We start from the raw sequence: 25,527 nt of genomic DNA on the forward strand, positions 1-25,527 counted from the left end.
AAAAAATCATCAAGGTGTTACTGGTTAACGTATACTTAAAGTGAAATGGAATAAATAAAACTTATAAATCACAACATTAATCCAATGCCGAAAGAGTCTCTCCTATTTAAGTGTATCTAAAAGAAGGCTTGTTAGACTGATACAATCAATTCGGATGATCCTCAACCTTTCGCTTCTGCAGCACTGATAATGCTGAAGAACTCCTCTTCGCTGGCATATACTTCGGGATCGCTTGCTACAGTTTTCTCCACCGTTTCCGTAACTTCCATAACAGCAACACTGTCCGCTCCAACAGCAAGGCCGCTTTTTGTTTTCAATTTTAGCTTTATTTCTCTATTGCGAGCTTCTAAGATTCTTTCTCGCCTGCTTTCGCGTTCAAACATCTTAAACAATTCGGGGCAATCAATATTTTCTCATTAACCGTCAGGTTGTGGTACCGCAGTTAGTAACGTTCTGTCTAGTTTAGTACTGTAGGACAAGTTCTCGCTCAATTGCACCAAGTTCGTGGTGCCCCTCACGTTACCAACGGCAACCAAACGACCCTGTTCGTGAACACGTAGGCAACTGAGGGGTTCGTCGCTGACCTTCATGCTAATACAAGCCCGCTCCTGTTGCTGCAGTATATCCCATACATCCAACGAACCGTCGCTCCGTGTCGTAAAAAATACAGACACTCTGGAAAACGTGCAACTAGGACTGGAATCAGACCACCTCCCTTACCTAGTGGGGCTCCAGGCGCCGTCAGTCAACCGATCCCTATGGTAGCAGGTCCACATAATCGAACTTTCCTTACAATCCTCGGACCATATTCGAACGGTCCAATCACCGACGCTGAGGAAATTCTTTACATACGCTGCGTTACGTTGTATAGCCAAGACCGGGCCTAAATGCGCCGAGAATCGGAGGGCCATTTTTTCACTAGGTGACTTTCCTTTGCGATTGCACGAGATTATGACACCTTTCTCCGTGCCCACCATGAACCTGGTGGGAATAGTTGTTTCATACTCCAAGCACGAGGCGCTCATTGCTTTTTGTATAATCTGTCCCGGAGAGCTTAGTATCAGCGTTTCCAAGGGTTCCGTCAGTTTCCGTGCATCCCACCTGTAATTTCAAGTGAAATGCACGCGTATAACTCTTCGTTACCATTTAACTTGTCCATCGGTTGAAGTACTGAAAAACTCCAAACCAGATTTGGAATTGATCCACAACACTGACATCACGGGTTCGCGATGACTTACTTCCGTCAGACTTCTATTGACCGGCCCGCAACCCTTGCGCGAATCCCACACGGCCAGCCTTCCACTCAACTGCCCGCTCACGAGCGTGTTAACATCTTTCGTGTGATACTCCAAGCAAACCATCGGGGTAAATTTCGGCTGGAAGATCAGGAGTGGGCGATTGGGATTTTCTGCAATCAGGAAGTGAGCCGGTACTCAAATGAGACGTAACGCCGCACCGATATCCCAAATGTACGAATGGGACGTAGGAATATCAAATGGTTGCTGGAATTTAAGATCGCAATGAGTCACCGCCAACTTGGTACCGCCATCAGGCGACCAAGAGATACGATTAACCACTCGTTTCGTAGGGCACTGATCTTGGTACACGTTGACGATACGCGCCGAACTTTTCTCCACGAGCGGAGTTGGTTCAACATCGGAAAAGTACTGCTGGTAGATATTGATGGAATTATTCTGTAATACTGAGTCCTCCATGTTCTGGAATGGACACAAGTGAGCAAAGGAGATAATTTCCACCCTTACTTTGCACAGATGCATAAGAATCGGATTATACGAGTCTTCCTTCTCAATTTTTCGACGGTATCGTTTGGTCTGCTCCTCGTCTTCCTTGTTTATGTCCTTAGGCCATCCGCCCTCGGTGTGATTCATGCCGGAGTGAACGAAAGTGGCCCGCGTTGTGTTCGCGTCGTGCTCCGCTAGGATGGAATTGCATTGGGTTCCTTGCGAGAATGGATCTCTGGAATACGAGTTGTGAGTAACTGTATCATCGTGAGTTTCTCACTTGAGAATGTAGTTTTCAAGCAGGACCCAGTTGGAGGGATAATTGTCTATCAAGTCAGGACCTTTGTCGCTGAATACACACTGCCGACCAAACTCTGTACGTTTTTTTTGGTACACATATTGCACTTCCATGTTTGATATTTGACAGAATTGCCGATTTTTGTTTTCATGGAATCCGCGTTTATTCAATCCGTAGTTCTCAATTTGGATTTATTTTTTCGAAGTGTTTTGAGATTTTAAGTTAGGCATCACTTATCGTACAGGGTGTATAAATAGTACGATTGTTGGAATTGTAAAGAAAGATTCGTAAGTGAGTAGTGGAATTAACAACGTCTTTTCTGCGTCTTTTGATTTCTATGGAGAATTGTTTTCATATTGGGTTCCGGAATCTGCAGGCTCGCGGAGTCGGAGGTAAAAGAGGTAATTTTATCTCAGGAGGGTTTTTATTGCATAGAATGACTATAGCGCGTTCGCACCTCCAAATTCAGTATGGTGCTTATACAGTACATGCTTGCCAAACGTGACAATGACAGCACAAAGAGATTATGTTTTACCTGAAACCGTCAAGAAAATCTAAATTTCAGGGCTATTTTGACATTAGAAAGTTGATCTTTACCTGACTAGTACTGTAATATTTTTACCTGACGCCCATTACAGTCCTAGTACATGCAAAATAACAATTAGATCATTCGTTGAATAAGTTATTCAATCAACGATGGGATAATTATAATGCAGACTATGTGGATATTTTTAAATATTAATATACCTACACAAAGGATAATGGTTTTTTATTACGAACAATTAATGGAATATGTGTGGAAGTAATTATTCCTTTAGTTTTGCGCCAGTCATTAAAAGGTTTCTACGCCTTTTCGTACCTTTTTTTTGACTTTGTGGGGAGCGAATATTTCACTACAGCGGCCGCAGCTTCGGCTAATTATAACAACGTCTTGCATAGGTACTCTTCTTCACTGATACCTGCTTTTGTACCTAGTTATAAAGACTGTATAGTTGAAAAGTACAAAGTATAAACTGAAAACTGCGTTAAAAATGACACTGACTGTTTTAATTATTTTGAAATCTCTATGGAAACAATTCAATAAAGTGATTTTAGCATGCGTGATTAGGTATCAAAATTTCACACATGAATAATTTAATTTCGAAAAATTTTCTACATGTTGCGGTTTCAGGTAAAATTTTATACATAATATGTCATGAAAGTGAGTCTACCTGACTTGGAGGCATTAAAGAGATACTCGGACGCTAGCCGTCCTCGTACTTTTCAATAAGCCTCCGCGTCATGTAAACGACCACTTTCATGACTTATTATGTAAATAACTATTGTTATACTTCCATTTAATCATATGTCAATTTGACATCAATGCGGTTAGAAACAAGGATAGTATTATCGAAGACTGACGCAAACTAGTAAGAGAGGCAATTATAGTCCATAAGACCCCATACCGAATCTGGAGGTGCGAGCGCGCTATAGGCACCGAGATAATTGGTTTACAATGTCATAATACAATTTTGCAAAATTGAGAGCGTAGTTTTTTTAAGAATTCGCCGAAGTGGGGTGCACTTCGGAGGGTCATGGCGAATTCAATTAGATCTAGAAAGATCGCTCACTTAATTACTAGACATGATGTTGAAAAAAGGCGCGAATTAGTTAAGTAAGGATCAATATGTGTCATCCTTGGGGGACGCGGCATTCTTTCGGGTTACTTCTTTAGGATGGATTATTTCAGGACCAATAAATTCAAAAGAAAATGATCATACTATTGCGTGTAATGTAGTGAAGGTTTCAGAAAACTTTATATTACAAGAACAACTTGCAAAATTTTGGGAGTTAGAATCGGTGCCTTACTAGAAACCAATTTCGAAAGAAAATTCAAAGGGCTGTAACTAGGGAATGCAATACCGGGATCGCGGGATCTCGAAATACCGGGATCCCGCAGCATTTTTGCGGGATTTGCGGGACTGAGGAATTTGTCGACCAAAGGAACGACTCTGTTTGCTTTGTTAATGAAACGCATAACGGAGAAATTATTTTTAAAATAATTGTTAAACTTTTTTCGTTAAAAATGTACTATGATTTTTGAGGCACTTTAGAAGTTCACCTATTTGTGCTTTACAGGTGAATTTTTGAGTTCTAAGTTAGCCTGAAGGTACTTTTTTGTTGAATACTTATTGTGATAATTAGCGATTTATTTTAATGCAGAAGTTAACCGTACAAAATGGCTTATTTGCCAATTTATTTAAAATTTTGCGGGATTAACATCTAACGATCCCGCAAATACCGGGATTGAGATTTTGCTGCGGGATTGCATTCCCTAGCTGTAACTTTTGAACTAGTAGCCCAATCTTGGAACTGTTTGAAATTATGGATTCTACAGGCCACGTTCTATAAGAAAAATTTTTTTCCGGGTCGATCTGAGACAATTTTTTTTTCGGGGCAAAAAAAGGCAGTGTATAACCTTCCTTTTTTCCAAAAATCGACTGCACCAAAATTTCTCGGGAAAACACTTTTTCTTATTAATTTTAGTGCGTAGAATCCAAAACAATTCGTACTTTTTCGATCAGACTTCTCAATCAAAAGTTATAGAATAGAAAAAAGCTACAATTTCGGAATCGCTGGTCAAGGGACTACCTTGGAGATCTCCAAGTTCGTACAAAATGGAAAACAGCACAAGATAATGTCAAACCAGGGACTGTTAATTAAAGAAAATAATACACCTCCTGCGCACTGGAAAATTGGACGAGTTATCGAAGTTCATCCCGGTAATGATCACATCATCAGAGTCGCGACTATTAAAACAAAATCTGGACTATATAAGCGGACGGTACGTAATTTAAGTCAATTGCTTAATGAAGATGAATAATTAAACGAATTGTTTAATGCGGCCAGCTATGTTGGTGCAATTTGATTAAAAATCAAGTTATTATATTATATAGTACCTAACGAAAAGGTTTTGTTTTTGTTGTCGTCGAAATAAACATAATTGAAAACGTATTTGTTGAGCTTTTTCTCATTCTTAATTGCAAGAAGAAACAAGCCGTTTCCGAACAGCGCCTCGTGACGTTGTGACGGATGAGATGAATTTAGTTCCGTACAAAAGATACCTACAGTCATACCGAGCGATTAAAAGAAGCCACAATCTTCACTATAATAGCTTGCAATAAGACTTGGAATTCATCGATAATTTCATACACTCTAAAAAAATTCCGTGAATTCCAAAAGAGTTCCGTGAATTCCATAAGAATTCGATCAATTCCAAGAGGTTATACACCAGAATTCCACAGTGGTTAGCCCCTCCGTGAATTGTAAACAAATTGCGCCACGAATTTGGAGTAATCAGGGAAGCTGCTTTGTTAGTAGAGTGTATTAAAATTACTAAGAAAAACTAGCACAGCAGAGAAGGTAAGCCCCCATGGATAAAACATGAAACCTTCTGTGCCATTGACATTAATAATGAAAGCGTACATCAAAGATTTTTCCAGGAAAATCTGGATTAATAAAAATGTTGTTCACTAATCAGACTGTTATTTAGTGTGTCAATACGTGAACCACCAATGTAATTTTTCAACTTTAACCACCACTATTTTGCGAATTTTTTAAAACCCCTCTATTCCAACTTTTACGCTCCAGATTTTACAGTATAGGACAAATTGTTTATTTTGATAACTTTCTGGTCTGCAGAATGTTAAATTTTGAACTGAAAGGCATTTAAGTACACTTCCATTGTAAATGGCTCAACACGGGCAGATTATGGATTTATGAGAGGATTTTTTTCGAGATTAAACATTGCAATAAAAATGGAAAAAATCATACAAGATAAGCAGTGCAATAATGAAACTCTTGCTTTTTGGTCTGATATACTTGGGTAGCACCGTTGGTAAACAATTTTTAGATGCCCTTACAGATTTTAACGCTGTGTTTGTAGCGTCCACCCGTTACAGTTTGTCGAGCCACAAACGGATCGCGAATGGAGTTAGTTCTCCGGATGGCGAATATCCGTTTGTAACTTCTTACCAGCATGTGATCAATGGCCATTTTTGTGCGTGTGTAATTTTGACCAATGTGTGGCTGTTAACAGCCGCACATTGCGTTATCTTCGCTAGGCAGTATGCGTTAAGCGAGGTTCAGATCGTTGCCGGTATCACAAATTTGATCAGTAGTTCCACTTCCAGGCAAGTAAGGAAGGTGTTGAGGCAGTATTCGCATCCGCGATTTCCAGGGTGAGTTACCCTTCTGGATTGGTGGCCTTTACGAAAAGCGTTTTTAGCGGAACTAAACCGAATGACATAGGCCTGGTACGAGTCAGTTATCCATTTGATCCATCCGCTAGTATAAATTCGATTAGACTACCGGAGTATGCCCAGGAATTCTACGGTGTAGTCGAGATAGTAGGATGGGGTTATAGAAGAAGCACATATCCAGCTATTACCCCTGATTTACAAATGGCTCAAACCAGTATCATAAGTACCAATCGTGTGTAGTAACATTTAACGTATATTCCCAACTATAGTGTGTCCTTGCAGAGTGTAACTCGATAGTGAGCCAGTACGCCACAGTTGATAACAGCCAGATTTGCGTTGTAGGTTACAGGTTGGGAAACGAAACGACTTGCAACGGTGACAGTGGAGGTCCATTGATCGCTTATCTGCAGGATGTGCCGCACTGCGTAGGGATAATGTCGTGGAATCTCAGTCCATGCGGAATGCGCGGGACGCCCTCCGTTGCCGCTAAGGTATCCTGGTATACTCCATGGATTTCGTGTCGCATTTATTTTGATGCGACAAATCCCACAGCGGTTTGTTAACAAATTGTTACAAACTAGGGAGACACACTTTTAAACGCTAGAAGGAAATAATCTTCAAACAATAGTTAATTTGTATACGTGGTTATTGGTTTTAATTAACTCCTTACGTAGTTTTTCAATAGGATCCTCTGTAAAAAATTTTCTTTCTAAGGAAATTTATTGAGCACTAATGTTGTATTTGTCTGTGCCAAAAGTTTGCAATTTTTCCTTATCATTTCTGTATACCTACTATCAATGTTTGTCACCTTTGCGATAAAATAATTGGAGTTTTTCCTATTTTTTTTTGTAATAAAATCCCAAGTGCCACAAAAAGATTACTCGTTATCGCGGTATGTCAATGTAATTAAATGAAAACGTAATTAATGAAGTTGTCATCAGACTTGTGACGGTAACTGATCGTCGTACATATTTACAATTCCAATCAACGTATTTATTAAATCGAATGTAATATGTGGATATGGTAATATCTCATTGGTAATTACGATAGTTTTGAATTAACCCGTTAGACATAATCTTGTGGAACAGATCTAAGTAATGAGCAATTCACCACCCCACCAAGAAACTTAGCTAGTATTAGCTGTAGTATTTTGAACACCGATCTGTTCTGAAGGCGTCTTCGAATCATAAGAATATGTGTGGTCCTTGTAACGGGCGATCACTTTGCATTTAAATTTTTGGACGTATACCATTGTGGCGCGAGTCGTCACCACAGTAGCAGTGAACTCCCCTATTTCGCTGGTTCTGTTGTAGCCGAGAGTTTGCAGTCTATTGCTTTAAAAAGGACGCCGATCGGGGAAATGTAGTTGGTTCCGTTCTGAATTTAATATAAATAGCGAAGTACACAGCAAGCTTGAGAGAAAGGTGTAGCGTCTAGTGTCGTTAATTTTCGTGAAGGAGACATTGTTTAACAACGGACGTAGTACACATGCGAAAACCCCGATTTCCGCGAATTGCATTTATCAAGGTAAACGTAACAAACTTCGGAGTGCGTCTATTGCGCATTTAAAATTATCCATATCGAATTTCGACCAATGAAGAAAGCAACTAAATTATGTGGTTACCATAGCAGCGATATAAGAAAAGAAAATTGGGAGTGATTTGCATCAACGAATCGATTTTGGTAAAGTGTCATTCCAGCAAGCTACTTTCCAAGATGTTACCAAGGCGACCAGAACATAAGCGAGTGCTGCCAACAGTCTAAACGAGAACGTTAGAAGTGGGATATCGGAAATCGGTTTGCCTCACTTAGACCCGTTCGTTGCTTCCGATTTAAACCTTCCACTCGAATCCCCTATTACCGATCTTTATGCAAGTACAAATGGCTTGAATCTGCACCGACTGTACAACCACCGCTTTACCTCAGCCGAGTAAACGAAAGAAGTTATACTTAACATTCTTCCAGTTTTCGGCCGAAAGATGGCGTGATTGCAGGAACAATGTAGCAATGGGGGAAATGTAACGTGATTTTCTCGAGAAAGGTGCAACAGGAAAGAATAAATACTTCAATACAGTATGATTTCACCTGATTATGTTAGGTAAAGAGCGTAAGTAATTTTCTGCACAATTGTGTAAAAAATGTAGTAAGTGGGAATGTAACAGGAATTTCTCGAGAAAGGTGTAACAGGAAAACATAAATACCTAAATGATTGCGGTAGGCGGAGAGTGTAAGTAAGTCGTTTAAACGTGTACATAATGTGACAAATGGGGTCATGTAACAGTATATCACGAGAAGAGTTTAACAGGAGGGCAGAAATAAGTCGTTGAAATCCTATTTTCTGCGAAATCGTGTAAAAATCTGGCAACAGGGGAAACGTAACAGGAGTTTGTTGAGAAAGAGGTAGCAGGAGATCAGAAATCCTTACACAGTAGCATTTTACTTGATTACGTTAGAGAGAGTGCGGAAAAAATTGTTGAGATCGTAATTTGTGCACAATCGCGTAAAAAATGTAGCTAAAGGGAAAATGCAACAGAAGTTTCTCAGGAAGGATGTATGAGAAGAGCAGAAATACTGACACAGTTTTGATTACGATAGGAGAGAGCGCGAGTAAATTGATTCGTTTCTAAACCAAAACAAATGCGATCTGTCACCTTTATTAAAATTTTATTTTGACGCTTCAATTTGTTTGTTAAACTTAAGTGAACCTGTCAGTTCTCCGAAACGAATCAATAGAATTTAAAAAGCAAATCAGATTAGTAATCACGATTAAATTGGATTTCAAATAATATGCCATTTGCCATAGGATTCCATTTAAAATTTTAGGGGTTAAGCTCCCTACGTAGAGGGGTGAAGACTTGGGTTCGTGATTTGTATTCCAAAAGTTGTCCCCCTCGAATACAAAATTGACGTGTTCGAGGATTTTTCGAAATTACCGAAAATCACGAAAAGGAGTCACGAAGGAAGAATTCATTTTGATGGGACCTTTTATTAAAATACGTGCCATGAAATGTAGAACGTATACCCTCCCCCTATTTTCAAAAGTTTCACTTGACACCAACCACCAAAGGCAAAATTTGAGATCAATAATTGGTTGTCGCATGTAAAAGTTGCGCAGGTTTTACTTTGACAATTCAACTCATGTACAAAAAATCGCATAAGCCGCAGTGCAATTGTCACTTTGACAGCGGCAAAAGTTATCTGCATCTTTTCCAGCGACAAATGCACTAGTGGTTTTTTCACTATTCATTTTCGAACCAATTATCGCATTATCCTTTCCCATATGACTACTTTGACGTCTTGTCAATAATTGATTAGTTTGGTGAATTTCTTGTTCGTTAAATTGTCCTGCCGAATTACACTCGAGATTTGTATTTAAACCGAGTAAATTTGGGTTGTTGCAATTCAAATCTGTTTCCTTTTAGCAATTGGACTCGAAAAACTGTCAACCTAAAAATGCTCCACCTGCGGTGTCGCATTTTTATTAGTTGACAGTTTTTCTCGTCTAATTGCTAGGCAACAGATTTTCATTTACTCGGTAAAATACAAACCCCTTATGCAATTATAAGTGAAAAACGGCATCTCAGGAAATAATTCATGGCGGGGGGGGGGGCCTTTAGACAAAAATAAATAAATTTGTCTGGTCCGTCCGTCCGTCTGTCGTGCCGTCCGGACCCACTTCTGCGGTTTTGAACCTGAATTCTGGATTTTTTGCAATAGGTAGCCTATACTTTAACGGTGTGCCCAAAGGTCATTAAATTTGGTTATCTTAAGCCCCCCCCCCTCCCCCAAAAGATTCTGTTTTCGAAAGTAAAACGTGTTTCTACAAACTATAACTTGCGCGACATTTTTCGAGATTAGTGGTAACGGGGGGGTAGAAATTGATTTTATCTTTCATGGTACTCTAATAAAACGCCTCAACGAAAGGAAACAGTTTCTACCAATCGTAGTCCTCCTCCTCAAGTCCTTATCGTGATTGGTTATCAATCCTTATATTTCAGGAGCGGATGGTCGGAGAAGGGTACTCCCTATGAGGAGAACAAAAGATTTTCTAGACGAGACACATCTACTGGCGATGCAAAAACTTACTTGTGAATATCTCCTAAATGTTGGAGGAAGGATGCAATATTTCTGAGAATTTCTCGATGGTCTTGATTCTGTTTGCATTTTATAGCGTACACTTTGAATGTATGACAGGCGGCCATTAAATGTTAATGTGTAAGGATTCCCTGCTCATACTCTACCAATAATGTAAACATCGATAGGTATAGCATGCTACTACCTTATAACCCAACTATTTACTAAGCTACTTCGGTTTACAAAAATGCGCCTTATCTGCATAAGAGTTGTGCACAATTTATACTTATTTGGAATAAAAGCAAATTTAACGCCAGTTTCCAAATTTGGTTTTGTGCATGATGTGCAGTGCCAACTTTCTTCTTTATGGAAGCAATTAAATGACATTTCATACATAACACTTTAAATAAAAGCAAAACTACCACCAGGTTCAAAATTTGGTTTTGCACATGCTATAGCCATACCCAGGAGCTCGTTTTCTAGCTCGTTTTCTATATTTGTTTACACGATTAACACAGTAAAACATGTTTTCCAAATGTTAGTAAATATTATGTTAGTAATAGCCTACTACGAAGGGTAAGTTTTCGCAAACTTTTATAGTACCTAATGTATCTATAAGCTATAGGTAAATTTCTCTCAACCATAAATCCAATTGATTTACAGTACCGTGTGATTCCTGTAACCTGTTTCAGAACAGTTGTTAAATATTATATTTTATATATTTGAGTTGCAGAGCAGTAAAAATAAATAATTTGGATCAGGCTAGTATGAAGTTGGCTTGTCCACAATTTTTTCCCCGTCATGAAACCATCATTTCCAGGCCTACTTTATGTCGTTTCCATGACAGTAGCAGTAACAATTTACTACTTTTCCTGCCACCTGTCACTCCTGTCAAAATATGTACGTAAAAATTTAAATGTAATATTAGAAAAGACGGTTTCGGGAAAATTTTAACGCAAAACTCGTCAGTAAAATGACACTAGTTACCTCGGAAATTAAAGTACTCGGTCCGGAGGGTGCCTCCTACTTCAATAATGAGTAATTTTTCTGTTTTTTTTATGTAGATTAGATGTAGAATTATGTAAATAACTATTACTGTGAATTGCATTTCGCGAAACAAACGCTGATTATAGCAAAACAAACAATAACTAACCTCACGAAATGCAAGAATGTTATTCAACTTTGAAAAATCAAATGTGGGTCGGGCAATGTGAAGTTAGCCTCGTCCATTTAACAAATTTTGTAATAGCTACTGCATTGCGAAACGATTTTTTTGTCAAAACAATCAATAACTAACAAAAAACAAACAATAATACTCTTTAACTTCTGGATTTTTTTATTGTGCGAGGCTAACTTCACTGATATGGGGGGATGGTATTTATGAGAGTAATAACGCTCATTAAATTAGACAAAGCTGGTCCAAATGCCCCTATACTCTCTCGTACGTTACTAAGTTGGGTTATTCATGGATATTCAGCCCTACAACGTGACTGCGTGGCCCTAGACTTTCTGTATCACTTACGACTGTGACGAAGAGTTTCATCGCATGGTCAAAGAATATTTATCGAGTCTCTTGATTGCTCAAAAAAGGACGAAAGGTCTATTGAACTGATGAAAATGCTAAGAAGAGGACTTGTGACAATTACGTCATTTGGAGATGAACAGAGATCACACCTCTGCATCAGGCTATAGAGACAAGATCGAGGATCGTTTTCGCGAAGGATATACCAAAGCTGTTACAAGTAATTGTCATGTTGAGAGGTGGATACTTACTTACAACATCGTATTGGTATTGTTCACGTTTCGTCAATTTCCAATTGCTCCGAGCGGAGATACTGGAAAAATGTTTTTACAATTAGTCATGAGAGAAGAGGATCGTTTAACTCAGCTCTTCTTATGGAGAGGGATGGACAAAAGATCACCCACGGAATATCAAATGCGCATCTTTGGTTCAACCTGTTCACCGTATTGTGCTCAGTATCTAAAGAATGACGTATCCAAGATTGTTAATCGCCATTATGTTGACGATTACTTAGATAGCGTTCCTACAGTTGATAAAGTTAAATTTAAAGCATACATATACTATCTTTTAATCCATTCAACAACTGCTCCAAATAAAGCCTTGTTGAAGCACATCTTACACCACCATCTTTCACATAAAACCTGAATGGGTTGAAATTGTTTGCATTCTCTTCGTCAACCTCCTCATAATACGACGTTTCATTCCGCGAATTTCCGAACTACTCAATAAAATTGACTAAATTGGACGTTTTGCAATGTTTATCGCTAATACGTGCAGGATTATAAGCGTAAAGTCGCAATTAAGATAAGAGCAACCTTCGTCGAAATTATCTACTTTGGTATCCCATCAAACTCCATACCATCGATGGTTTACGATCATCTTGGTGGTTTGGAACGGTCGGCCATTCAATAATCTTTTCCAAAAAAATAAAGATAATGAAGTCAGGAAATTCCACTGGCGGGCGCCTGTAAATTGTAATACGGGCGGATTACGGCGATGTTCTTCAAATCCATGATAAGAGAAATAGTACTAAACGAGGAATTTTGCACTTGGTGAGCATTGAGAAGATGAAATCGTTGCTCGTAAGTCTCTTATGTTTGGGCACGGCACTTGGTAAAATTTTTCGCGTTACAACAGGTGATTTAACGTAGTATTTTAGCCTCCTCCCATAATTTAGCGCGTTACAAAAGGATCGCGAATGGTCTCAACGCTCCGAATGGCGAGTATCCGTTTATAGCCTCCTATCAGCATGTTCGGAACGGGCATTTCTGTGCGTGTGTGATTCTAAACAACGTGTGGCTTTTAACGGCCGCCCACTGCGTAATTTTTGCGAAGCAATATCCACTAAAGGACCTACAAGTCGTGGCCGGCGTCACAAACTTGTACAGCAGTTCCGATACCAAGCAAATCAGGAAAGTTGTAAGACACTATAATCATACACGGTTCAGAGGGTGAGTTACCACCGCGGGTGCATTCTCGAACAAAGCGAGTGCCTTGTTTTAGTGGCATCGATCCTTACGATATAGGACTGATAAGGGTCGAATATCCTTTTAACAGATCCACTACCCTGAATTCGATCAGATTGCCGAGGCCTGGTCAAGAATTCTACGGTGTAGTCGAAATAATCGGATGGGGTTACAGAAGATCTACCTACCCGGCCATTACCGCGGATTTGCAAATGGCCCAAACCAGCATTATAAATACCTATAGTTTGTGTAACACAAACCGTGTATCCTCGCTGATTACGATATTCCAGGCTGCAATGCAATAGTGAACCGTTATGGCGCACGAGTGGATAGCACCCAGATTTGCGTTGTCGGGTATAGGTTAAAGAACGAAACCACTTGCGAAGGTGACAGTGGAGGTCCATTAATAGCCTATCTGCAGGATGTGCCGTATTGCATAGGGATAATGTCGTGGGATTTAAGTCCGTGCGGAAGGCTCGGGATCCCATCCGTTGCCACTAAAGTGTCTAGGTTTATCAGATGGATTTCGTGCCGAATTTTTTATGACAGGATCAATCCAAAAGCCGTTTGTTAATTCTTTATTTTTCTGGGTGGGGAATGGTAGTTCATAATAAGTACATTGATACAATTGAGCACTCATTTATCTTCCGGAGGAAGGATACGCTTGGTCCCTAAGCAACATTTAGACCAGATTGTTCTTAGTTCAACCTGTTTTTGTTAATCAATGTAATTTCGACCGAGAGGAATTAACTTTAATTAATTGTAAAATAGCAGGAAGTGCTTGCCGCTGTTAGGTAATGCTTCTCTACTGACAAAGACAAACTATCAGCAGGCTGGAGTAGGAGGCGAAAAGCTTTTTATACATGACTCATCCAAAAACGCAAAGTTTTTTTGCAGTTTAAAATTCTAGCAATGTCAAGATGTTATTAATTTAATGTCGTTAAAGAAAAGTTGCAACTTACATGATAACAATTCTTGGTTTAGGCCCCATGCCAAATCTAAGTAGTTTTTACCCAAAATCGTCAAGCAACCTTCATTTTAATGCCTTTAATGACTTTATGTCAGAAAAGTTTGCCATGGCAGAGGTAGACAAGATTGCTTTTCCTGCCCCCTGTCACTTTACCGAACGCACCTGTCACAATGCTAAATGTTTGTAATGACTCCTGTCATAACTGACAGATTGACATTAATCAAATGTTCTATAAGAAAATTGAAATTTTATATTAAAATACGATTTCGGGTAAAATTTAATACAAAACTCGTCAGTAAAGTTACATTACTATGACATAAAAGTCAGGAAAATGACATATTACTAGCGAGAAAATATGAAAGCACGAGGCTCCTTTGGGGCCGGGTATTTTAATTTCCGTTCAATTTTAAGTGTCGCATTTTTATTAGTTGACAGTTTTTCTCGTCTAATTGCTAGGCAACAGATTTTCATTATCTTAACAACCCAAATTTACTTGGTAAAATCCAAACCTCTTGTGCAATTATAAGTGAAAATAAGTAATCACTACTTCCAAGTAGTAATTCCTTTCAAATACTATTTCAAATAACTTTTAAGTACTCAATAATAATGTAATTGAAAAGTATTTCAAATACTTCTATTTACTTACTTCTTCAAGTATTTCAGTTATTATTTAACTACTATGTAATTCAATTTCTATATAAATAATTACTCGAATAATTATGAATACCTACTTTCTGGTTTCGAACACTTAATATTAAATTTCTGAACAAAGGTGTCGTGTCAGAAGGCTTACCATAATTTTGTGGCACTAAACCGGGACAGAGCCACTAGTAAACATAAAAAATAGCTAGTTCAAAAAGTGATCGTAAACGTTTTACAAAAAGCGCATTTCGAAAAAATTAGTTACTTCAGCCAAATTCGATTTCAGCAATTTAACCAAAAAATCCGTCCACAAGGAAGTAGCACTGCGCATGTACAACCTATTCTTTGACATGTCACTTCAACTTCATTTTATAAGAATCATCTTAGCGTATAGAATTCAAAAGCACAAAAATCTGATACAACTGAATACTGAACGACCCTCGAGATCTTCGTGCATCCATTAATTTTACAACACACCTTATTAAGGGGTTGATTCTGTCCCCTCAGATCAGCATGACTTGTAAAACAATTTTTTAAAATTTAGTATTAGTTTTACTTTTATTCTAGGTGCGTATATACAAGTCTCTTAACAAATTAAAAAAATTTTGATTGTGCAAATGCCAAAGCTGGGTTGCGCATGCGCAATTTTTTTTAATTCGTCTACATAGTTGCTTGAGGTTTAAGGAATATGTACTAACACACAAAACCCGGACATTCATGGTTCTTTGCAACAAAAATGATACAACCCCAATTTTTGGAGGTTGGCCAGTTTTGAGTTGAGTTGAGTCTACGTAGCTGAAAAACAATAGCGACCTTTCTCATATCCTTGAGAACATGCGTACCAATTTTCAAAGCAATCCGACGTTTTTGCCCAAAGTTATCGTGCACACGGACAGACGGGCGGGCAGACAGATGGACAGACAGACGACAGACACACCGACAATACAAAATTAGATCTCGGGGATCGTCAATAAACGGCAAAAGTGTAAAATTATGGATTTTTGTTTTTTTTACAATAAGTTTTTTAGTAATAAACGCAGAAAAAATGCCTTCCTTGGTGCAAGCCTCAACATCATAACGAACCAAACAGCGAAAAAAGTAGATCAATTGCTCGTAAGATAAAGAACTAGTTAGTAGCGTCCAGACGGACGGACAAAGTGGCCACACTAGCGCATTTTTATTTTTATTTTTGTGGAGATACGCTAAAAATTGTAGGTAAAAAATGTGTCATTCAAACAACCATTTACACTCATTTATCACACCAATTGTACTTTGCGCTGGAGTGTACTTTGGTAACAAATTATTACGTTTCTTAATTTTTTCATAAATAATAAAAGTAAAGAGGGATACCAACACAGTAAAAAAACAAAATATTGTTGGCTTGTAGAAAAATTAGCGTACTTTGTTCTGCTCAGAATATTAAATTATAGAAATTATATTATAGATAAATTATAACTTATAGAATTATATTAAATTATAGAAAATTATTATTATAAAGAACCGGCCCTTCCAAAGTTAAATGTTAGATGAGATTTTTGTGTGTGTGTACTAAAAAAAAGAAAATAAAAGAAAAGCGGTTTGTGTTAAAATTTGTTTGACATTGTGATGTCAGTACAGTGTACCGCTTCATAATGAAAAAGTACGAAACTAATATGCGAGAAAATGAATCGCGCTACGATAAGAAGCGAGTGTACAACGAGTAAGAGTCAATACGCCGGTTCTAAAAAACGCACTTCCATAGCGTGAGGGTTGCTAATTCTTTACATGTATAAAAATATAGCCAACGCTTGGTTTCCGTTGGGCCCGTTTCGAGTTTTTAACTCGGCGTGTACATTAGAGAAAATGGAGTGGGAAAGAGGCATTCTTCTCCAAGCTTACAAGGCGAAGCTATGTAATTTTCGATCGCGGAGTACAAGCATTTTTCGCTGAACGTACAAGGCGAATCTATGTAAATCGAGCGCGGTATTTTTCGATCGCGTAAAATGTTAATTCGAATAATTAAAGGTATTCGTATAAGGAAGATTCAAACCGCTGTTTATCGAACGTGATATTTTTATCGCGAAAGTTGAAGTTAATTGCCGCATAAACAAAATAAAACTGTACCGCCATCTTAACGAAGTTACTGTTATGTAACTTCAAAGAGTTTCGTTGTATACTCTTTGGTAACTTTAAATTCATTGTCATCACGAACAAAACTAATAATGAGTGGCGTATTGATGCAAAACGGGGACTTTGTCGTGTAATAGTTATTTACATAATAAGTCATGAAAGTGGTCGTTTACATGACGCGGAGGCTTATTGAAAAGTACGAGGACGCGTAGCGTCCGAGTATCTCTTTAATGCCTCCAAGTCAGGTAGACTCACTTTCATGACATATTATGTATAAAATTTTACCTGAAACCGCAACATGTAGAAAACTTTTCCAAATTAAATTATTCATGTTTGAAATTTTGATACCTAATCACGCATGCTAAAATCACTTTATTTAATTGTTTCCATAGAGATTTCAAAATAATTAAAACAGTCAGTGTCATTTTAACGCAGTTTTCAGTTTATACTTTGTACTTTTCAACTATACAGTCTTTATAACTAGGTACAAAAGCAGGTATCAGTGAAGAAGAGTACCTATGCAAGACGTTGTTATAATGTAGCCGAAGCTGCGGCCGCTGTAGTGAAATATTCGCTCCCCACAAAGTCAAAAAAAAGGTACGAAAAGGCGTAGAAACCTTTTAATGACTGGCGCAAAACTAAAGGAATATTACTTCCACACATATTCCATTAATTGTTCGTAATAAAAAACCATTATCCTTTGTGTAGGTATATTGGTGCCGGTTTAGTATGCGGTCTACCTTAGAGATAGCGGTCTACACCCTATCAATCTGAATGTAGTATGCGGTCTACCCTTTTACATTGGAATATTCGTCAGGTATTTCAAAAAAATAAAGCACATTTCAACCACTTTCATTTTAGTGATCCATGATGATCATTAGACAATCACCCATAATTGCATTTTTGCAATTGCGGGCTGCTATCCCATTAATGGCCCATTATTGCTAATTACAATTACTTAATGGATAAGTATTAAGTAGCCCCATGTATATAAGCTGGTCAAAATCTCCCCATATTTTAGTTCATAACTATCCGTTGCTGCTCGTATTGCTGGCACTCAACATGTTACTTCGCGAATTTTATTTGAACGTGAGGTCTTCGGAAGAGACGGCAACTAATTTTTTGAGACAACATAATCTGTTGGACGTTGTAGAAGATGCTGCAAATTGTCATCGATGTGGCTCGGCGTTGCAAGAAAATCGAAGAAGAGATCGTGGAGGAGAATTCAGGCCAATATTGCGCTGTCCAAGGAAAGGCTGTCAAACCACACGGTCGGTGCGGAATGGAAATACATTTTTCCATTACAACGATTTAAATGGGAGGATTAACAGCAAGTTGTTGCTGGTCCAAATATTAGAATTGATCTTTCTTTTCTTATTGGACATTCCAATCGATTCCGTCGTTAGTCTTACCGGTCGTTCCAACGCTACCGTGATCGATTGGTTCAACATGTGTAGAGAGGTATGCAGTTCGATGGTATCAGACACTAGAAATGGTCGATTAACTGGAACACATGAAGACCCGGTGCAAATAGATGAAGCCCGTTTTGCCGGTGGCAGAAAATACGGTAGAGGAAGAATGTTGCAGGGCGATGCACCTGCAGAATCAGAAGAGTCTGATGATGACATCCACAATAATCGTAACCATGGACGACGTATCGATGGGCCGTGGGTGTTTGGTTTGAGAAATATTAACGAAACTCATTTTTATGTGGCAAGACGAGATGCAGAAACATTGCTCCCAATAATTCAAAGAGAAGTTGAAATGGGATCGGTTATCCACTCTGACGAATGGCCTGCATATCGCAGGTAAATCATCAAGAGAACTACGTTAATCCAGAGACTGGAGCTCATACACAGGGAATTGAGCGGAGTTGGCTAGACGCCAAAATAAAAATAATGAAAAAGATGAGAGGAGTGCCCATCCAACATTTCCAGTCCCACTTGGATTAAGTTTGTTGGCGGATTTTCAATAAAAACGTAGATGATCTGTTTATAAAATTTTTAGACGACATTAGGCAAGTTTATCGCGAATGAATAAGTATATGTAATAATAAAAGTTGACAATGAATATAATGTGTATAGGATGTAATTGTTGATATTGAATACAATTTTCGTAATTCTGATGAGTACTTTTATTTACCTGTAACACCTTTAAGACTCCTATTCTTGAACCGCTCGATAAAAATCGGTGAGTGGGTAACTTTGTCATCGGTGACTCACTCACTCACCAAATTCCGTATTCTTGACACTAATTGAAAACCGCTCGAGTTTGTCAACTTGGCACCACTGTATTCTCACTTTTTTCTCATGTCACTTGTTTGAATCTGTCAAATTGTGATTCATTGCGCTTGCGTTTGTAATTTTTGCGATTTATTCAAATTTAAAATTAAAATATGTCTCGCGCTTCAGAAGAGCAAAAGCTGATACTTGTTCAGTTTTTAAAAAAAAATAAAAACGTCGTGGCAGGGAAAACGTCACCTAATTTTACCAACAAAAATATACACGAGAAGTGGAAGACGGTTGCAGCATCTTTGAATAGCACTGGAAGGCCTTACAAAGATTGGAAAAATTGGCGAAAAGTAATGTTTTCATTAATATGCAACTCAATACCTTATTAAAGCTATATATATTGTTGCAATTTTAGACTTGGCAAGATTTATATTCTCGCGTAAAGGCGAAAGCTGCCAGAATCAACCGGTCAACAAACCAAACAGGTGGCGGTCCCCCCAGTGATGAAAAATTGACCACATTCGAGCAGGATATTGTGGACACTTTTATCAAGCCGGTAGTGGTAGAAGGAGATTCATTAATTAAAGAAAGTGTCTGCAATTTCCATGCGAATGATACAAGTATATAGGCTACGATTTTGTAACAACTTTCACGTTACAATTTTTCCTTGTCCTTTTAGCCACATCCATGATCTCCAATTCCAGTGGTGCAATTGTTCATCCCATAATATTGAACCCTGTTGACGAAGTCGACACCGAGGTTATCAACATTGACGAGGTAACCAAAATCCCACCTACGCAACCCACGACATCCAAGAATCTAACCAGTTCAGCAGCTTCAGAAATTGTTAAAAAAGGGAAGAAGCGAACGGCAGAAGAATCGAGGGCGGAATATGCAGAATATTTGAATAAAAAATTAAAAATAAAAAAAGACTATTACGACGCAAAAATTGAGCACTTACGGCAACAAACTGTTTTAATGGAACAGCAACTCATTATTAATACACAATTGCTAGAATTAAAAAAACTTAAATATAGCTCCAACTAATGGTAATATGTAAAATATAACGACAAACGATTTTTATTGATAATTACATAATGATATAAATTTTCTAGTTGTATAATTACAAGTGCTGGGGAGCGGCTAATAAATTTTTCAGTGCATTTTCCTAAAAGAAAATTAAATATAGTCTAGGAACATACTAGATCGCACACTACATTCAATTAGTTGAGGTAGACTGTCAGCAAGATGGTAGACCGCATACTAAATTCAATTTGGATTGGTAGACCGCATACTAAACCGGCACCGGTATATTAATACCTATTTAAAAATATCCACATAGTCTGCATTATAATTATCCAATCGTTGATTGAATAACTTATTCAATGAATGATCTAATTGATATTTTGCATGTACTAGGACTGTAATGGGCGTCAGGCAAAAATATTACAGTACTAGTCAGGTAAAGATCAACTTTCTAATGTCAAAATAGCCCTGAAATTTAGATTTTCTTGACGGTTTCAGGTAAAAGAAACGACCGGCCGGCTAATTTATTTTAAACTGCAAATATAGTGCAAATATGTATGCCAACAAGTTTCGTTGCATTATTGGAGCAACGTGATCGCGTTTAAATAAATTGTTACCACGAAAGCGTTGTGGTTAAAGTACAGCACGTTACATTGCGCTATGTTTAGAAAAGCTAATTACAATAAAAAACAAGTTTATTAATCAAATTTGCGCACCTCTCTTGTGTATACGGGGTGATAATAGATTCTGAATAACACGGTAACTGGTAAAAAGTGTTAAAGACGATTAATTCGTGCTTTTACTGGCTCTAAATTATAAGGGTAATTTTGACATTTCCCTAAATTTCGAGAAACCTAAAGCCCTGTTTCATTGAAAGTTACTGAACTAGCCGCGGTACTAATATTTCATTACACAAAATTAATTCTGACACTAAAATTTTTACCATTGCCGTAGAGATTAAGAGTCGTTTTCTAAAAGTGAGATTTCTAACCCCTGTAAAGGTAACTAAGCCGTTACAAAGTTCTGGAAAAATCTTAGAAAGAGGGGGTCAACTTTAGCATTGTACCAAAAACAGAAGTGAAAAGATCAGTAATCCTAATGAAAATCAACTTTTTCCAATATTGACTATAGTCTGGTATAATAGTGGTATATGTCTATGAAAATCGCATTGTATCATTCATGTAAATAGGTCCTTGACCTGCTTGGATCATCATCACCTTTAATAAATAAATAATATAATTTTTTCACTACTAGCGTCTGATGACATGATTATTAACCTTTTTTCCACTTGTAAAGTAGGCTTTCTCGGCATTTGTTCAAAGTGGTTAATAATTTTTTATTATTAACTAGTAGTCAATAATGAGAACTGTCACGCTGTCACTTTTAGAAAACACAACCCGAAATTTCGCTCAATGAACGTTTAGACAAGTTCTCTAAAACGAATAATTGCCACCATTCGCAATTTCTAGAGAAATTACATACCTAAAATTATCACATTTTGAAAAAATTCGAACGAAATTAGGTCTTTGAAAAATTTCAATGACAGAACAAAATACGGCCTGTTTGACTTGTACTTCCACGTACTTGATTGACATGTTAAATTAAGAAACAAACAATTCTGTCCAACCGTTAACTCTCTTATCAATATAATATGTTAATTTAGAGGATTTCAAGTGCTAGTAGTGAAAAAAATAGTATATATACCACGGTAGAGAAGTCTATTATTGCCTTCGCACCTTACACCCCTCGGCGCAAGCGCCTCGAGATGTAATCTTGGTGCTCAGGCAATAATACTGTACTTCTCTACCTTGATATATAATGTACTATTTTTGCGCGATCGGTCATTTCTGACTATTTACCATGGGTGTTTCCATGACAGTACGTAGAATTTACCAGTTGCTATGATTACGACGACGTCAAAATTACTTACCGATCTAAAAACAGAACAGCAAAAATACTTACCGACGCCTTTTTAAAAATCAACAGTCTTACATTACATTTAATCTTTAATTATTGTTAGGTACATTAAACGTACAATTAGTGCTGTTGTTTCCTATAGCAAGACGCTCATAAAGTCATAAAGGAAGTGCAAAGCTAGTAAACTACATCAGACACATGCACATTTTTATGAAATTATTAACTTCAATTTTGACAAATAAACTGGTTACCTAGTGATGTACACCATACCACTTCGATCATTTCAATTTATTCTGCTCGTTAATTTCTTAGTGCATATTTATAATTGGTTGCATAATTTTAATTTCGATCGCGCAAAAAATGTTATAAGCACGTCGAACGTTAAGGGTTACCGTTCTCAGACAATAATTGGAGTCGTCGCTTCGCTCCTCCTCCAAACAATTGTCTTCGAACGGTAAAAATCCCTTACCGTTCTCCATACTTAATATACTATTAAGGGCAATCTTATAATGAATCGTTACGTAAATTGTATAGGGCGATTCTGAACTCTATCCAGAATTCAATAACGCCACCGAAAAATGTTCTTAAATATATTTGTCTTACGGATATGGTTAAGAAAAGGTTATGAATATCATAAAAATTTTCCTATTTTAATAGTAATTGCAAAAATGATGTTATAACAAGTTTTAGTGTCTTTGAGGGGCCATCCTACCCTTTCTACGGAACTTAAATTCTATCTCTCTAGCAGATATCTTACTCTTCACAATAAAATGTTTTGTAATGATCACTTTCAAAGGCTTGCTTAATATAATATGATCCCAACGAAAACGTGCTCAGAGAACTGAAAACTCTTGAGGAGCAATGCCAAACTACGAAAATCAGAACTGTCAAATGTGTCATTTGGTACTAAACAGCCCTTTATCTTTACTACCCGCATAGGGCTAAAAATGACCCTTTCTTTTACGGAAATACACGTTTTGAAGCACAAGGAATCCGAGTCTTGAACGATGTCGGTCGTTCGATATGTCGGTCTGTCTGTTGGTGGTCTCATTTCAGGCTAAACGGTTGAAATGATTAGAACCAAGTTTGGTACACATATGTATTAAGGAAGATCTGGGCTGAATCGCACATGCGCAAGTGTGTCAAACTAACAAACAACTATCAATTCTTGTCGTTTTTTATATTATGGCTAAACTATTGCATCGTGCGGGTGGTATTCGTGCTAGCAAACAGCAAAATTTTTTATTACAAGGTTACTCACAAAAATCCATTATAGGAAGTCTCTAATCATTGAGGAGCTGTCCATAAGTCGGGTAAGCACTCCCTAATAACTTTGTGGTTTTTTATTAAAAAAGATTGAAGGTGGGTTTCACCCTTACCGTTAACTCTATCTACCATTTACTTTCCAAGGAAGCAAGTCTATTCACAGCGGGCTCATGCAATTATACACTCTTATCGCATGTAGGGAACCTCTGATGTGGAACCCGAAACAACCCTAGCGACCCACCAATTGTCGTTTTATACAAAATCTTAAAATATTGCAGAACCCATAAAGAAATAAAGAGCGTATTAATTGGGTTTTGCTATCAAGGTTTTTTCATTCGTTAATCATTAAGAAGCTGGCTTTGTTTGCATTAGCCTGCATTGTTTTCTATTTGCCTGCGTTTTGTCTTGGTTGACGTTGGAATTCATTACAACAGCGAAGTCTTTGGTGTGCGTTCCAGAATCCCGTATTCCAACGATGATACAGTGAAAAAGTACTAATTTTGATTACTTGCGTTTTTAGGAAAATTATTGGTGACAAATTAGATCGCGCATAGTTTTATGCGTCATAATGGACGTTTAATAATTTTTTGAGTAGAATTAATCGCTATATTACTCAAATAAATAAATAAATAAATTAAAGTAGGTTAAGTGGTCAACAGGGATATAAGTCTCTATCGTTTGGCGACAATCTAACATCCACCTGGACCTGTGTTGGGCTTGGGTGTCTGAGATATTAAGTTATTTATAGTTGTAGCTGGAAGTGGAAGGGCCGGCTCGGGGTCATAAAACGTCCGTTTTGAGGCTTTTTCATTGCCTTTTGTTCCAGCATGCCCTTTAACTCATACGATCTGGAAGGTATTGCTTGTTGCTATTTGCTCTAGTGCATGGTGACACTCGGAAACCAATCTAGAGGTAATTTGGCAGTGACCAAATGTCTGCGGGGCAGCCTTACTGTTACTGGAGATTCTGATAGTTCTACTTTTTATTGTCTGCATAAGCACTTTTGTTGCGCTAAGCGTTTAATTCCTGCAGACCGTGTTCGCATTGTTTTCGACATTTGGAAAAGTAATTTTCATTCCATCGTCAGTCTCTTTAAATTGAGGGCGTCCATATTGCCTAGTATAATCCACACAAAAATACAAAATACTGAAATATGTCACGGAAAACACCTAACAAAATCCTGGCTGAATGTCTTTCCAACAAAAAAAAAACGGTTGGCTGCCATACACCCAAAAGCGCCCACCAAAAAAAAGCCCGTTTCCCGTCTGCTTCCTCTATTTAACGAAGCACCCGGAATTTCTGAGTGGAGTTTGCCGTTTACGAGAACCACCCTGTTTAGTAACGATTGGTTTGGGCTTGCCTACATGAAAAACCGTAACCTTCCGCGATGCCATGGAGACAAGGAGGTACCGTAATTAATTAGTCCGCCTACGACCATTCCTGCTGGAATTTTGGAATTATTTTTGTAACCACCGAAGGGCCTTGTTTTGGAGAAGATGAAGGACAATTAATATTTTTTGGTTCAAGCGCCGTTAATTGATTATAGGCCGTTTTAGTTCCCCATAATCAGTTAAAGCAAGGATAGAATAAGTTCCGAAGCGAGTTGTTTTGTCAGTTGGCGGCGTGCCTGCAAGAATGAGATAACCTCCAGCCGCCTTTGTAGCCGAAAACGTGTAATTAACATAAAGTTAATTAATGTAATGTTCATGAGCTTCCATTTGGCCTTTTGAGGTGTCAAATTGTTCGCGCTTAATTAACGAATCGATTGCCAGTTGTTTGGGAATTTTAGCACGAACAGGAGCCGAGTAATTAATTAAAAATCGAATTGATTGGTTTCGATTTCGTATTGATTGTATTGATTTCCGTCCGTCCGTCCGTCCCCTGTACCGCCGACTACCGCTTAATAAATTACCATACTTTGTGTATTAATATACTTAATTAAAATAATAATTTCACTAATTGGTCTTTAATTCCTCCGGCTCACCAGCTATGCGCGAGCAGCCCAAGTTCGTCGCATTCTCTT

At 37.9% G+C, this 25,527-nt stretch overlaps 4 protein-coding genes across 5 annotated transcripts in view; 2 read left to right on the plus strand and 2 right to left on the minus strand.

Moving 5' to 3' along the window:
- The window catches only part of LOC116178196 (voltage-dependent T-type calcium channel subunit alpha-1G), a 361,671-nt gene that overhangs the window by 25,654 nt on the left and 310,490 nt on the right, over nt 1-25,527 (minus strand). The window lies entirely within an intron of this gene.
- Nucleotides 87-2,203, minus strand: LOC116178197 (dynein intermediate chain 3, ciliary-like). The gene is made up of 8 exons (XM_031497630.1): nt 2,023-2,203; nt 1,764-1,977; nt 1,457-1,718; nt 1,144-1,408; nt 721-1,101; nt 438-675; nt 167-383; nt 87-116 (listed from the first exon to the last, which is right to left on the minus strand). The coding sequence occupies exons 1-8, from the start codon at nt 2,151-2,153 to the stop codon at nt 103-105; spliced, it is 1,722 nt and encodes a 573-aa protein (XP_031353490.1). The 5' UTR covers nt 2,154-2,203; the 3' UTR covers nt 87-102.
- Nucleotides 12,715-14,510, plus strand: LOC116178201 (lectizyme-like). The gene is made up of 4 exons (XM_031497634.1): nt 12,715-12,990; nt 13,037-13,328; nt 13,381-13,586; nt 13,634-14,510. The coding sequence occupies exons 1-4, from the start codon at nt 12,945-12,947 to the stop codon at nt 13,915-13,917; spliced, it is 828 nt and encodes a 275-aa protein (XP_031353494.1). The 5' UTR covers nt 12,715-12,944; the 3' UTR covers nt 13,918-14,510.
- LOC116178202 lies at nt 18,780-20,405 on the plus strand. The gene is made up of 3 exons (XM_031497635.1): nt 18,780-19,645; nt 19,711-19,915; nt 19,975-20,405. The coding sequence occupies exons 1-3, from the start codon at nt 19,460-19,462 to the stop codon at nt 20,340-20,342; spliced, it is 759 nt and encodes a 252-aa protein (XP_031353495.1). The 5' UTR covers nt 18,780-19,459; the 3' UTR covers nt 20,343-20,405.

The sequence above is a fragment of the Photinus pyralis genome, unplaced genomic scaffold (assembly GCF_008802855.1).
Source record: "Photinus pyralis isolate 1611_PpyrPB1 unplaced genomic scaffold, Ppyr1.3 Ppyr1.4_LG8, whole genome shotgun sequence".
NCBI lineage: Eukaryota > Metazoa > Arthropoda > Insecta > Coleoptera > Lampyridae > Photinus > Photinus pyralis.

What these genes read in the sequence shown, in the direction of transcription:
- LOC116178197 (XM_031497630.1), bottom strand. Translation starts at nt 2,153, where the DNA reads ATGGAAGTGCAATATGTGTACCAAAAAAAACGTACAGAGTTTGGTCGG. An exon ending in CTTGAAAACTACATTCTCAA is followed by an intron (nt 1,978 to 2,022) that starts GTGAGAAACTCA and finishes CTCGTATTCCAG; the next exon opens with AGATCCATTCTCGCAAGGAA. An exon ending in ACCGATGGACAAGTTAAATG is followed by an intron (nt 1,102 to 1,143) that starts GTAACGAAGAGT and finishes TTGAAATTACAG; the next exon opens with GTGGGATGCACGGAAACTGA.
- LOC116178201 (XM_031497634.1), top strand. Translation starts at nt 12,945, where the DNA reads ATGAAATCGTTGCTCGTAAGTCTCTTATGTTTGGGCACGGCACTTG. An exon ending in AATCATACACGGTTCAGAGG is followed by an intron (nt 13,329 to 13,380) that starts GTGAGTTACCAC and finishes GCCTTGTTTTAG; the next exon opens with TGGCATCGATCCTTACGATA. An exon ending in CAGCATTATAAATACCTATA is followed by an intron (nt 13,587 to 13,633) that starts GTTTGTGTAACA and finishes ACGATATTCCAG; the next exon opens with GCTGCAATGCAATAGTGAAC.
- LOC116178202 (XM_031497635.1), top strand. Translation starts at nt 19,460, where the DNA reads ATGTCTCGCGCTTCAGAAGAGCAAAAGCTGATACTTGTTCAGTTTTTA. An exon ending in ATTGGAAAAATTGGCGAAAA is followed by an intron (nt 19,646 to 19,710) that starts GTAATGTTTTCA and finishes TTGCAATTTTAG; the next exon opens with ACTTGGCAAGATTTATATTC. An exon ending in TTTCCATGCGAATGATACAA is followed by an intron (nt 19,916 to 19,974) that starts GTATATAGGCTA and finishes TTGTCCTTTTAG; the next exon opens with CCACATCCATGATCTCCAAT.